General features: G+C 40.0%; 1 protein-coding gene across 3 annotated transcripts in view; it reads left to right on the forward strand.

Moving 5' to 3' along the window:
* srgap2 (SLIT-ROBO Rho GTPase activating protein 2) overlaps positions 1-13,616 on the forward strand; it is an 81,224-nt gene that overhangs the window by 64,753 nt on the left and 2,855 nt on the right. For 2 of the 3 annotated variants that reach the window (XM_024270203.2, XM_024270204.2), the window contains exons 10-21: positions 699-783; positions 1,134-1,161; positions 1,384-1,414; positions 2,016-2,076; positions 2,231-2,308; positions 2,393-2,527; positions 2,605-2,710; positions 5,516-5,740; positions 6,281-6,360; positions 8,703-8,901; positions 10,873-11,004; positions 13,298-13,514. In XM_024270203.2, the coding sequence (XP_024125971.1) occupies positions 699-783; positions 1,134-1,161; positions 1,384-1,414; positions 2,016-2,076; positions 2,231-2,308; positions 2,393-2,527; positions 2,605-2,710; positions 5,516-5,740; positions 6,281-6,360; positions 8,703-8,901; positions 10,873-11,004; positions 13,298-13,514 (1,377 nt within the window). The remainder of the gene's footprint in view (positions 1-698; positions 784-1,133; positions 1,162-1,383; positions 1,415-2,015; positions 2,077-2,230; positions 2,309-2,392; positions 2,528-2,604; positions 2,711-5,515; positions 5,741-6,280; positions 6,361-8,702; positions 8,902-10,872; positions 11,005-13,297; positions 13,515-13,616) is intronic. The other variant, XM_024270205.2, reaches the window with a different exon arrangement.

Below are 13,616 nucleotides of genomic sequence, written 5' to 3' on the forward strand. Positions count from 1 at the left end.
CCTAAGTTAGCCAAAAAAGCTAGATTGCAGCTAAAACATTAGCTAAATTTCAAAGTAGCTTACAAAACAAAAGAAATCTTAAATTATCCAAAATAGCTAGCATGCCACAGAAATATTAACTAAACTCCAAATTAACCTTAAAATGGAAAAAAAATACTAAATTAGCCAAAATAGTTAGCATGCAGCTGAAAAATTAGCTAAACTCCAAACCCTAAATTAGCCAGAATAGCTACCACACAGCTGAAACACTAGCTGTAGTCCAAAGCACCTAAAAAACTTAATAAATACCAAAATAGTCCAAAAAGCTTGCAGAATGCCATTATAACTTTAAACTTTACTACACTCTGACTCCATATGATATAAACTAACGACTAATCAACTATGAAGTTAGTTGTCGACTATTTTAATAGTCGATTAGTCGTTGATTAATCGTGGCAGGCCTAGTCAAAAATAAAATGAGTTAAAAACTGTTGTACAAAAAATATATATTTTTTTTCAATTATTATAATTATTTTAAATGTACGTTTTAGAAATAAATGTGTACAAAAACATAAATAAAGTGTATCCTTCTAAACATTTTGGTCAATAAAAAATGGACCAAATGGCTCTTCAGCACCAAAGGTTGCAGACCTCTGATTTAAGACAAACTTCCTGTGACGGAAGCAGCGGTGACTCTGGTGCATGTCTCTGTTCTGCAGAAGCTGAAGGAGTTTCTGGACGGCCGAAGCCTGATCACCAAGCTGGAGGCCGAGCACGACCTGATTGAAAAGACCCTGGGAGAGAGTGAGTGTCCTTCGTGCCGTCCGTCTGTCTATATCTCCATCTGTGTGAATGCAAAGATCTCCCTCCTTGAGGTGAATGCTTACACATCAGTGAGGCGGAATAACTTAAATCTGGATGATAATCCCAACCTGTGCATCTGGAAGGGAAGGTCACTGGGACCTCCATATGTGGATGCAGACTTGGAGTGTTGGGGGGGTTCCTCCAGGTCAAATGTGTTTCCACAACCCGACAGGAAAAAGCCTCGGAGTCGTTTCCTGGTTTCATCTGGATCCATTTCCTTGTGTGCCGTTTCTATTATGTTTGGGTCTTTTTCCACTCATAAACGTCTTCCTTCTCCCCTCCTCCTCCAGGTCAGAAAAGCGACTGTTGCCTTGCCAGGTGGGTGTGGCCACACAACACTCTTAAACTGCTTCACTCTTTAAAAAACTTGATGCTTTTTGGCAGTGAGAGGAACCATTGTCCTCCATTTGTACATGATCCCAACCTGTGCAAACATGTTTGCGTGCACAAATATAGACGAGTGGCGTTTAAAAATAGACTTTCTCTGGAAACATAATGACAGAGTGTCGCTCTTTCTTTCCCCTCTTCCTCCCTGCACAGTGGAAGGAGAAACTCCAGCGTACGGAAGCAGGTAATTATCTGCGTTTGTTTTTGTGGAGGATGTTTGTCGAGTCAGAGGCGTTGCAGCTGGATTTTCATATCATCTCTCATGCTTTTATGTATTTTCAGAATACATATTACACTTTTATGAATCAGCCTTCTTGTCATTTTATTTACTATAAATAGAATAAAAGCATCTCGGCTCTCAAATGTGTTTTTTTTTCCCTTTTTTTAATATAATTTATAAAAAATTCACCAGATATGAATTTCATGTTTGTGGCTCCCCCTTGTGGGCAGACTTGTGTTTTTTTTTTTGGTTCTTTTATTTTGTTTTAATTCTGAATTTATATTTTATTGTTTATGTAGTTAGATCAGCAACCTTATTTAACTTTATCAACAAAAGGGTGCATATTTCCACCTCATAGTCTCACCTCCTGGTATTTTTTAGTAAGCAAAGAACAAACAAAGGAAAAGGTGCAGTCTCCTAGCAACAGCTGGGTGCTGCACCCTAAATCTCTTCCCCTCGTTTGATGCCCATTTCTCTGGAATGTGTGCACTGATGCACAGAAATCAGTTTTCTGCATTTCCTCAGGGTCCCATCATTTAAAAAGAGGTGTTTTCTGTTGTTTTAGGACTCAGGTGAAGCCATCCCTCTCATGGTGGAGAGCTGCATCCGCTTCATCAGTCGCCATGGTGAGGAAATGTTTCTGGCGAGGTGATAGGTTTACCATCAGCCCTATCCACGCTCTCATTGGTTGCATTTTTGTGTCACATTTGATTGGCTGTTGGTCGGTGAGAATGTGGAGACATTTTGCAAAAATCAAATGATGCACGTGCTCATGCACAGGCTTGCAGCACGAGGGGATCTTCAGAGTGTCGGGCTCTCAGGTGGAGGTTAATGACATCAAGAACGCCTTTGAGAGAGGTATCGCCTCACGCCTGCAGGAAACATTGTTCCAAACACAATCAGGTTCTTCCCCTCATGCTTCTCCATCTCTCCTGGATGCAGGTGAAGACCCGCTGGCAGAGGAACAGAACGAGCACGATCTAGATTCTATTGCTGGTGTTCTGAAGCTGTACTTCAGAGGACTGGATCATGCCCTCTTCCCTAAAGAAGTCTTCCATGATCTCATATCCTGCGTCTGTAAGGATCTCAGGTCCTTCTGATGGTTCTGTACTCTGGTTTTGTTCTCTAATGTGGGATGTTTTTGATATTTTCAGCAATGGAGAGCCTCCAGGAGAGAGCAGTCCATATTAAAAAAGTTCTGCAATCGCTGCCAAGTAAAACCCTCATCATCATGAGATACCTGTTCGCCTTCCTCAATCAGTGAGTAGCTCTCTGAGAAGTCACACGATGGATCTGAAAATCAAAAACTATCCAAACACTTAAAGGAAACGGATTTCTAAAGACTGAGAGCTTCATCAAGATGATTGTTAAGGTTTATATGATTTTAAAACCTCAGATTTGACTCTAACGACGTGTAAAAGCAAAACTTAACCACTGGTAAGAAAACATTCAGTTTTACTAGACATATAAATTCTATAGCTGCTTGGTAATCTGGATTAATCAAGAGGAGGATTAAAACACTTGATACTTCTGGGTTCCAAGCATTGATTGTAAATAAAAACTGGACCAAGTGAGTGTGACATCACCCATAGAAAATGGCCTAATTTTGGCTCCAATGACATTAAGGCCAAATCCGAATTCTTCCCCTACGGCATTCGAAGGGTTGGGGTGTCCGAAATAGTTTTTTTAAGCGCTAGCCCTCAGAAGCAGTTTGTATTTAAATGTAAGTAATGACTTTTTATTTTAGGAATCAAATTCAAATTTTAGCTTAATTTTTTTTACATATGACCAGAAAAATGCCAAAATACCATGTTAAAAATACTAAAAACATAATTTTCATTAGAGTGGGTCTTTAGCAAACAGTATCAGAGCAAGAATGGTTATTCTGAAAACTGTCACGACTGAGTAAAAGCTGTTTTGGAACGTAAGGAGGGGGGAGGGGTCACTCATTCCAGTTTTCAAATACAGTTAATGGTTCAAATTTAAACATGTTTAAGGTTCTAAAGATGAAACCTGTTCCTCCTATTGAAGCCGGGTCCTTAGTAATGTTTACACTAGCATCTTTTAGATGCAAAATGTTGTTTTGATGAACATAAAACTTAATTCACTTGCATCAAAGTACTAAAAAAAATGAATTTCTGGAGGAAAAGTGGATAAAGTTCCTGAAATACAGTAGTTGGTATGAAGAAAACAAACCTTGACAGGTCTGGATGCTGCTTAAGAACCAGAAAACATTGTTCTGGTCTGTGATTTCTGCCAAAATGATGCTGTTTCAATGGTCCCTCTAAAATCACATACTAAAAATAAAAGGATTTGATTGCATTTAAGAGCGTCTAGTGATGCACTTTAGCTAACCACTGACCCCATGCCCTTCTTGTTTTTCATAAACATCACATTTCCTTTGACCCTTTCAGCTGCGCTCTAAACATCCTTTGACCTTTACAGCTCCAGTCGCCTGCGGCGGAAGCCAAATCCAAAAAATATGCAACTAATATAAAATCGCTAGCTTTAATTATGGTTTAACCCTTCACGTCAAGTCTGTGTAGATTCTCATTCATTGACGTAGAGGGCAAAAACACCCTTTTATTATTGAAAACTCCAGTTGTTTTGACACTTCATTCTTATTTTAGGGAGGCTTGCGTTAGCCACAAGCTCAGCAAACTCTTTGAAGTCTCACATGTGTTTTTTATGTGGGTTTGATTATACGCTGAAGTGTGAGCACACACTCTTCTAGAGGCGCACATTCCAGTCCGTCCATTCAATCCTCGAAACTGTGACAAACCCTCCTGGAAAAAACACAAAGGTGACACGCGAGACTCCTGGGTAAGCAGAGGAGTCTGGACGGCTCAGAGGAGGCGGAGCTTCCTCAGTATTCCTTCACCATCTTTTAAACACTTTAAAGTCCCACTCTGATTTTAAAAGCATTCCCAGTGGTCGTTTAATTATGATTATGCCGTTTTTAGGCAAAATAGAAAAATGTGTGTCATAGGTTTTTTGCGGTGGTTCAGTAGAAATTTGTAGGGGTGTGGCGATACGATACGTATCCCAATACATGTCTCACGATACGATATGTATCACGATATATCTCAAGACTGTACCAGAGCAATTTTTTACTTTTCTTTATGACTTAGAAAAAAACTCTACTTGAGTATTAATATCTCTTTCATTATAATCTTATCTGATCCCACTACCTAATCCCTGTTATACTGGCAGAAACGTGGCAAACCTGACGGCACATTTAGCACCTGCTGGTTCTCGTGAGATCTTGTTGTTTTGGTTGAGCTGCTCAAAGAGGATCAGTGTGCTGTGCTGCCAACTAGTGGTCAGGGGTTTAAGTGGAAAACAAAAGTAAAATCCTGAAGGACGTGTATTTATAATAAATTAAATTTCGCCTTGTCAGCATTTTAAATTGATACAAATATTGCCAAACGAAATATCGAGATATATCACTGAATTGATTTTTACCTACACCCTTAGAAATTTGCCTCTATGTTGTGGGCGGGGCCATTGGTGTGGAGTAAGCTTGTGCTCATTTCCCATCATTCCCATCATCTCCCACTAGCTTGTATCCCCTAACAACCCTAATCCATTTGTGGCGGAACAAAATAGTGAGCCATATCGAAGCTATTCAGTTTGTATAGCCAGCAATCATCTTAAATGAAGACGTAGATCATGGGTGTCCAAAGTCAGTCCTCGAGGGCCGGTGTCCTCCATGTTTTCCAACCAGGCAGGTACTGCAGATTGTACTTTGTGCAACCTATTTCAAACTGTTTTATTACTTAACACTTAAAAACACAGTTGTAATCTCAATTTTTTAAATACCAGTATGTCTTCCATCATCAGAAAAATGCCACAAGAACATGTTGAAAACAGGATTTTTATCAGAGTGGGCCCGATTGGAGTTTGCTGCTGCACTCCCAACTTGATCCCTAATAACAAGGTTGCTTGTCTGTAAATGACATGCTGTGCTTGTTTGTGTGTACAACCAAACTTGTTTGGATTACATGTTTCAGGGAGACGGATGACTTCATGTCCTGAAATGTCTTTTCTGTTCTGTGCTCTCAGTCTGTCTCAGTACAGCGAGGAAAACATGATGGACCCCTACAACTTGGCTATCTGCTTCGGTCCCACCCTGATGTCTGTCCCTGAAGGCCACGATCAGGTGTCCTGCCAGGCGCACGTCAACGAGCTCATCAAGACCATCATCATCCACCACGACACCATATTTCCGGGGCCGCAGGACCTGCAGGGCCCCATTTACACCATCCCTGGAACGGGAGATGACTTCTGGTGAGAACCTTCACTGGGGGATTTGAGAGGGGAGGGGGGCGTCTTTCTAAGCCTGTCTGGTTCTTTTGGGCCCCGTGGGGCCACGAGGATCAGCTTACCTTCCATCAAACAGGAGATCAAAGCTCCGCCAGACCACACCAGCCCGCCGGAGCACAGCGTGAACACCCCGGTGTCCACAATGACTAACTTCCAATGTCGGTATAATCCCAAACCTTAGCACCAATTATGATGATTACTGCCGCCCGGAGCAGCTGCACGTCTGTGCTGAAGGACGTTTAGACTTCGTCTCTTTTGTTAAACCTTTTCTTTTCTTACTGTTTGTAACCTATAATTCCAAGGAAACAGAACCTTTTGTAAAGAATTTTGAAACCAAATCATTGTTTGGGAAAGAACCTTTTGAAACCTGAGGGTTTTTTTTTTAATTCTCTGAATTAGGTTTTTACCTTTTGTTCTTCACTGGATGTGTGTGTTTTGTAAAGGTTAATATGAGGTTGTAACTATCATTTTATGTTAATCTGATCTGAATTTTCTCCTCTGCAGTGACAGTCCACACTGTGAGCCCCCTCCTGTGAAAGAACCGGCACCGGACACGGTTTCAGTCGGCCCCACCAGTGAAGACGGTAGGTATAAGGCAGGGGGTCTAAAGCAAAAAGAGTCCAGGTTCTTACAAACCAACACCCACCAGGAGCCACAAAGTTCCACTTCCTGTTTAGAAAAATACACTTGAATTATAGAATTTATTCATCTGTTTCATGTATAACATATTTAAATATTTACAATAATTGAATTATAACAGGGATATACTTTAATACAAATAACAATTCAAACTTATTTTACTTTTACCAGCAGCACAATTAAGTTCCTTTCAAAATAAAATGTTAAATAAGACCATCGTGCTGCTGCAGATTTGCTGATATACATTTTCTATCATAGGTGGATGCATGGATAGAGAGACTGACAGTAAATTAATTTTTTTCTGTAATCAGTCTAAAATTCTAAACATAAATAGCAAAGTTTAAAGAACTTCCAAAACTATAAACCCTTTATTTATTCAGATTGTGTTATTTTTTTAAGCCGTAGAGACACAATGAAGGGATACCAGAGCCGCCCGCGTGTGGTTCTGGAGCCTCAGGTTGCAGAACCCCCCAAGGGCCAAATCAGGATCATCTTAAAGTGAATGAAAAACCAGGCTGTAAATTTTAAACATTGACATTGAAAATAAAATAAAAAAAAATCAAATGAAAATATAAAAACAGTTTTAAACTCAGAACTAAACATGAAGGAAATACTGAAGAAAGTGTAAATTTCAAACTTGAATCAGAAATCCTATAAACCTAGAACTGTTAATCAAATGTTTTGTTTTTTCTTAACAACTGCTGTTTTGTATTTTCAACAGTTTATTTTTCCATTTTTTTCCCTCTTCTCTTTTAGTCCTCAATTTAAATGGTCATTTCAGACTTTTTGCTCTTCCTGCTGAGCCTTATGTTATGTGGGGGCGGGGCTTTGACATCCGGTGACAGAGGTCATGGTGATATCATGTCCGCTCCAAAACCCACGCGTCCTCTCTCCTAACTCGTCATATTTGGATGAATGGTTCAGGCCCAAGGCTGGGTTGATAAAATTGATTAATTGATCTGAATCAAACTAAGCTTCAATAATCGATCCATAAAAGTAGAGATCAATCTAACGCACAGCGCTAAAGTCCGCTAGCTTGATAATGGAATTTCCCATAAGACAGCTCATTCAACGTAAACATACATTGCTGACTAAATGAACATCTTTATAAACTCACAGGCAGGAATTTTCCAAACTCTTTTAAGGAAATATTTTTCAAAAGTAACCATTTGTGGTGTAAAACACAGTTTTTGAAATACTTTCTTCTTCTGGAATAAGGTGTAATGCTGTAGCACAATCACCACCTAGTGGCCAAACTGAAACGCCCTCCAGGAGAGGCAGAACAATTGTTGGAGCTTCTCTGTTTGAGAATCTATGTAACACCGTATGGGATTAACAATCTCATTATAATTTCACTAATACGTTTTACAATATTTGAACTGTATCAGATTGACATGAATATATTAAAACATATATTTAGAGATTATTAGTGTATTACTAAACAAATGTGTATAAATGTGCAAATTCAAAATTAAATTGAATTGAGAAGATCGAAAGAATCTAAAAAAATCTGAATTGGATTGATCCAGGCTCTAGTGAATCGAATCAAATCCATTTGGGAAATTATTGGCGATACCCAACCCTACCATCCGCGCCACTGTTTGAGGTTTTGCATGTCTCCAAGTTGGCGTTTTTTTACCTTCTGGCTGTTTCACATTAAACATCTCCAACCTCCAGACTGCAAACCGGTACCCTAACCTGGTACCAGTACCACGTCCCGGGGGTTGGGGAACAACCAGCACGTCGCAAAATGATGAGTTGGGGACACCCAAAACGTCGTGAACCATACATCCATATATGACAAGTTGGGAGTGAGAATGTGTAACCAAAACAGCGTTTGTTATTTGCGCCACCTGCATCTTACCTCTACTAAAAATTCAAACTTTGGGAGTGGATTATCACTATCATACACCACATCAGAGGAAGGATGACACATGCAGTGATGGCAGCAGTGGAGCAGAAATGACATCACCATGACCTCTATCTGCCAATGTCAATCATATTCTACATATAAATAAGACTCAGCATGAGTACTTTCAAATGTATAACTATAAATTTTCTTTTTTTTATTGATTACCTCCTGTTCCTGATTTGAAACCTCATCCTGCTTTTAACCTTTTTATCTGAGCTGCTATCCTGCTCCCAGTGACCTACGTCGTTATTTACTCCCCAAACACTTTAAGCAAACTTAAGCTGAACTAACCAGCTAACTAACCTGGCTTCACCTTCTTTTTCCTCTCATCTGTCACTCCGCCTCTCCACCTCCATACCATCCTCTGAATCTCAGGCTCATTGCGTGTTTCAGAGTCTGAGCCCGTGGAAGCCATCGCCAAGTTCGACTACACGGGCCGCTCCAGCCGGGAGCTCTCCTTCAAAAAGGGGGCGTCTCTGCTTCTGTTCCAGCGGGCTTCCAACGACTGGTGGGAGGGGCGGCACAACGGCGTGGACGGCCTGGTGCCCCATCAGTACATCGTGGTCCAAGAAACGTGAGATTTGACACATTGGTTTTGGCGTTGTTTTTTTTTTAGTTTCGTCTCTCAGAGGGAATGGTTCTGGGTCAAAGAAGAAATGTGGCAAAAAAGTCCTGGGAAATCCCCTTCATGTAGAAACCAAAACTGTTTATCAACTTCCTGTCCTGTTAGAATCAGATCCTTTTTGGCTTAATTTCAGCAGAAAAGGCTGTTTTTGAATAATTTACTTTCCTGTTACATGTAGTTACAAAGACATTTGAAATGCTAACATTGATTAATGTATTGATTACTACTTGTTCTGCAGTCACTGAGATGATCAACAGTTGCTCAAGGGAGAATACAGCTTTTACTTAACCCACATCTTTTTGTGTGAATCTGCACAACAGAGGAGATAAATGCTAAATATTTTTTCTAAAGATAATGCAGGTTTTGCTTTATATGCTGCACTTTATACTCTTAAGGATGCACTTCAGTCATGTTTTGATCTCCTTTAAAATCGTTTCCAGTGGTCTGTTGATTATGATTTTGCTGTCAAAATTTGTAAAAACTCGTGTCGTTTTCTAGGACATAGTTTCTGCAGAGTGGCAGGAGTTCAATAGAAACTCATTTCTCAGACGAGGAAAATATAGACTTATATGGATCTAATCATAAACAATGGGGCAGAGAAGGAGCCCGTTTCAAGAAGCAGATTTTGTTGAAACTCTGAGTTTGTGAACTCTGAGTTAAGGAAAACTCTGCGTTTCTGGTTTCAGAAACAGAGGTAAGTTGTGGGTTTAAAGTGGGTTTAACCAAACCCTTTTTAATGAAGCGGGGTAAGCTGAACTCAAAGTTCATCACTATAGCAACTGACTCTGTGAACGTAACCCGGTCTGCAGCAGACGAAAAACTGTCATTTATGTAGTTATGGAGATTTCTTGTTAAATTATTGACATATCAAAAACAACTTCCTTAATTAACACAAGACAAAATGACCTTCCTGACATTATTTAGTACTTATCCTAAATTGAAAGGATTCAAATGTAGACGTACGCATTAACTCTGGCAGCTATTTTTTTCTGTTTTGTTGCTTTTTTGCAGCAAATGTGCTCGTAGTCGGTGTATGCTTGGAGAAGCACGTCAATTTCTGTCGCCAGAATGGTGTTTCCCATTACCATGGTGAATCGTAATGTCTTTGCTCCATTGCTCAGGGCTTTTTATGGTTGCGACACTCGGTCCTGATTCTGAATTGATTGAATTAACATTTTTTTAGCTGTTCTGAAACCGAAAACTCTGAGTTTGCTAATTCTGAGTCCGCCAACTCTGAGTTCAGATTTGAACTCTGAATTTGTTAAACCTGCTTCATGAAACGCCCCCCAGGGAGCTTATTTTCTACATCACATGAACAATCTTTTTCAAGCAGTATATTTTATGTTCTTCTGATTCTCAACAATTTGAATGAAGAAATAGTCAGAAATGTAAATCTTAGGGTAACTTTCTTTATACGTATATGTCCTTCATGATCATAAAAATGTCACATTTTTATCAGAGTGGGCCTTTAATACCTAAAAAATGACACATTAAAACAGGGGTGTTGTGTATTAGGTTCTCCTTCCTCTGTAGCATTTTTAATTTATTTCTTATTTCAGTTTCAGTAACACATCACCATCACCCTTTTTGATAAATCACAGATTCTGCTACCTAGATTGCATCAAAGTTTTATTTCATTTTATTTTTTTACTTGTTGCCTCTTAATTTACTCTATTAACTAGATTTATTTATTTTCATACATTTCGTTTACCCCTTTCTGTATTTGTCACTAATGCATTCCTACACATTTGCACACCATGTCCGACCTCATTTTTTCTGTTTACCTCTCATTTCACACAATTATTGTCTTATGTTTATGTTTGTTTTTTTCCGAGCTTGCTATAATGTAATTTTTAATGACAATAAACAATTCTGATTCTGATTCCATGCATATTCCATACATATTTCTAATGATCTCAGGTCGGATTTGGGAAGAGGAAGTCCAAAATCTGAGGTGGACGGCCTGCTGGAGGAGAGGGTGTCCACCAGAGGCAGCGTGGCCTCGCCCACAGGACCTCATGTGGCTGACATCTACCTGGCCAACGTCAACAAGTGGGTTTCTCTGAATATACGGTCGCAAATACAACTGGCTCCACCCCATCAGGAGGCATCGGTTCATTTTGATTTAGTTTTAAATATCGTTGCCGTGGTCATGAATGTAGACTGTGGCAGTCGGGCCGGGATGATGTCACTACAAAATCAGATGACCACTGCGCGGTGGCAGTTCTTATAGGACAATGCGTAAATGTCTCCATATCTAGTGCCACCGGACACCCAGTAGTCCAGGGGTCCGTATAAAGGGGCCATTCTGCACCACTAATCATTCACAACTCAGATTCTGAGCACACAGTATAATCTTATTAATTTACATTAGTAGCATGCTAGCTTGGTTCATCGTCATGTATGTATATATATATATATATTTATTTATGAATGTTTGATGTTTTAAAACACGTACTTGCACGTATTTATGTGAAACCAACACAAACACTAATGGAAATTCACATTGATCTCACGTAATATGCGTGGCCAATATACACATTGCTGCATTGCCCGCACGTTTGTAAAGTGCGTGAGGCCAAATATTGTTGTTGGTTGCTGATATTTTTAATAATAGAAAGTGACTTTTCGCATCTAACTTCTTTATTGGCCACACAGACCGGACCAAGTCCAGCTAGAATATGCAGCCCTCACTTTCTGCCCAGTGACATAAACACTAAAGAGAGCAGACGTTTGGGAAGGAACTGTCAATGTAAAGATAACTAGAAAAGTTGCATTACCTGCAATAATGCTTTTTGCTGAAAAGACTGAAGCTGTTTGCTGAAGAAATTTGCTGTAATTGCTGAATGGATTTGCGGTAAATGCTAAAGTTATAGACCTAAAGCTTTTACAAAATGCTAAAGTTGCTAAAGGAGTTAAAGTTACAGAAATTGCAGAAAGTGCAGTAAGAATTTGAAGATTTTCTTGAAAAAAAAATGCAAAATATTGCATAAAAATGTAAAAATACGTAAAAGGGATGAATACCAAAAGTTCAAGTAATAATGTCCAGAATGGGCTGATGAATGTTTTGATACCAATATTTTATATGTTTCAATAGTGCACTAAGAATTTGAAGGATTTTTAGAATTAATTTTCAAAGGGGTTTAAAAAAATGTATAAAATCCTAAAAACCATCAAATGTATGAACAGGGGCAGTCTGAAATCGGCCGATCGTCAGACGATTTTGGGGACCTTGGAGAACCTCCCATCAGTCAATTATTGCGCTGCTCCCTTCCTGTCACCCACCTGTCACTGGACTGCCACTGTGTGACCTCCAAATGTGCTCGCTATTTTGGATAAATTAGACATTTTTTCCAGTTTTTAGGCTAATTTGCCATTTAGCTCATATTTAAGCTACGTGCTAGCTGTTTTGGCTAGTTTATATATATTTTTTATTTTTTTAGGCTAATTTGGCACTTTGGTAATATTCTAGCAGGCTATCAACTTCAGCATTTTCAGCAAATAACTTCAGCGTTTTCAGTTTTTAGCTTCAGCCTTTTCAGTTTTCAGCTTCAGTGTTTTTAGCTATCAATTTCTACATCTTCAGCTATCAGCACTAGCATCTTTAGCGGCCAAATTCAGCTTACAACATTCCCACTAGCATTATCGCAAGTAATGCTACATATCTAGTTTTTAAAATGTTTTAGTATTATTTTTTCTGTCAAGATTACAGAAATGAATTATTTAAAATGTGGCTATGTGTGGCTTTCTGGAAAACCACAAATGTTTAGGCTGTGATTGTTACATTTTTCTGTACAAACCGACCCCGGCCCACATCAGAGAAGAAAACAGTTATGTGGCCCTCACAAGAAAAAGTTTGGGGACCCCTGGTCTAAAGCACATGGGCTCTCTGCCAAACATTGACAAACTGAAGTCCATCCATCCATCCATTTTCCTAACTGCTTCGTCCCTTTCGGGGTCGCGGGGTGCCGGAGCCTATCCCGGCTACTGATGGGCGAAGGCGGGGTACACCCTGGACAGGTCGCCAGTCTGTCACAGGGCCTCAATCACACACACATCCACTCTCACATCCACACCTAGGGACAATTTAGAGTCACCAATGAACCTATGAAGCATGTTTTTGGACGGTGGGAGGAAGCCGGAGTCCCCGGTGAAAACCCACGCATGCACGGGGAGAACATGCAAACTCCACACAGAAAGGTCCCAGCCGGGAGTCGAACCGGGGCCTTCTCGCTGTGAGGCAAGAGCGCTAACCACTGCGCCACCGTGCAGCCCCAAACTGAAGTCATCTCATTAAAAAATAAATAAAAAAAACACTAACAAACTAACATTACGTTTCTTTCAGGTTGAGGAAGCGGACCGAGCCTGGAAACATCAGAAGAGCCTTCCGCTCGGAGAGTGACGGTCCGAGCGCAGGAACCAGCGGCAGCGGGGCAGGAGGGGCAAGGACCGCCTCTCTTTCTGTGGGCGGGGCTCTGGCGAAAGACACGGGAGACAAGCGGCCAATGAGCACTCACAACATCCTCAACTCTGTCACTCGCCACTCCTCCCTCAAAACAAAGGTACTTCTTTATGCATTCAAGATTCAAGATTCAAAGATTCAAAGGGTTTATTGTCATATGTACAGTAAAGAAACTGGTTTCCCTGTACAATGAAATTCTTAC

The sequence above is a fragment of the Oryzias melastigma genome, linkage group LG5, assembly GCF_002922805.2.
Source record: "Oryzias melastigma strain HK-1 linkage group LG5, ASM292280v2, whole genome shotgun sequence".
Classification (NCBI taxonomy): Eukaryota; Metazoa; Chordata; class Actinopteri; order Beloniformes; family Adrianichthyidae; genus Oryzias; species Oryzias melastigma.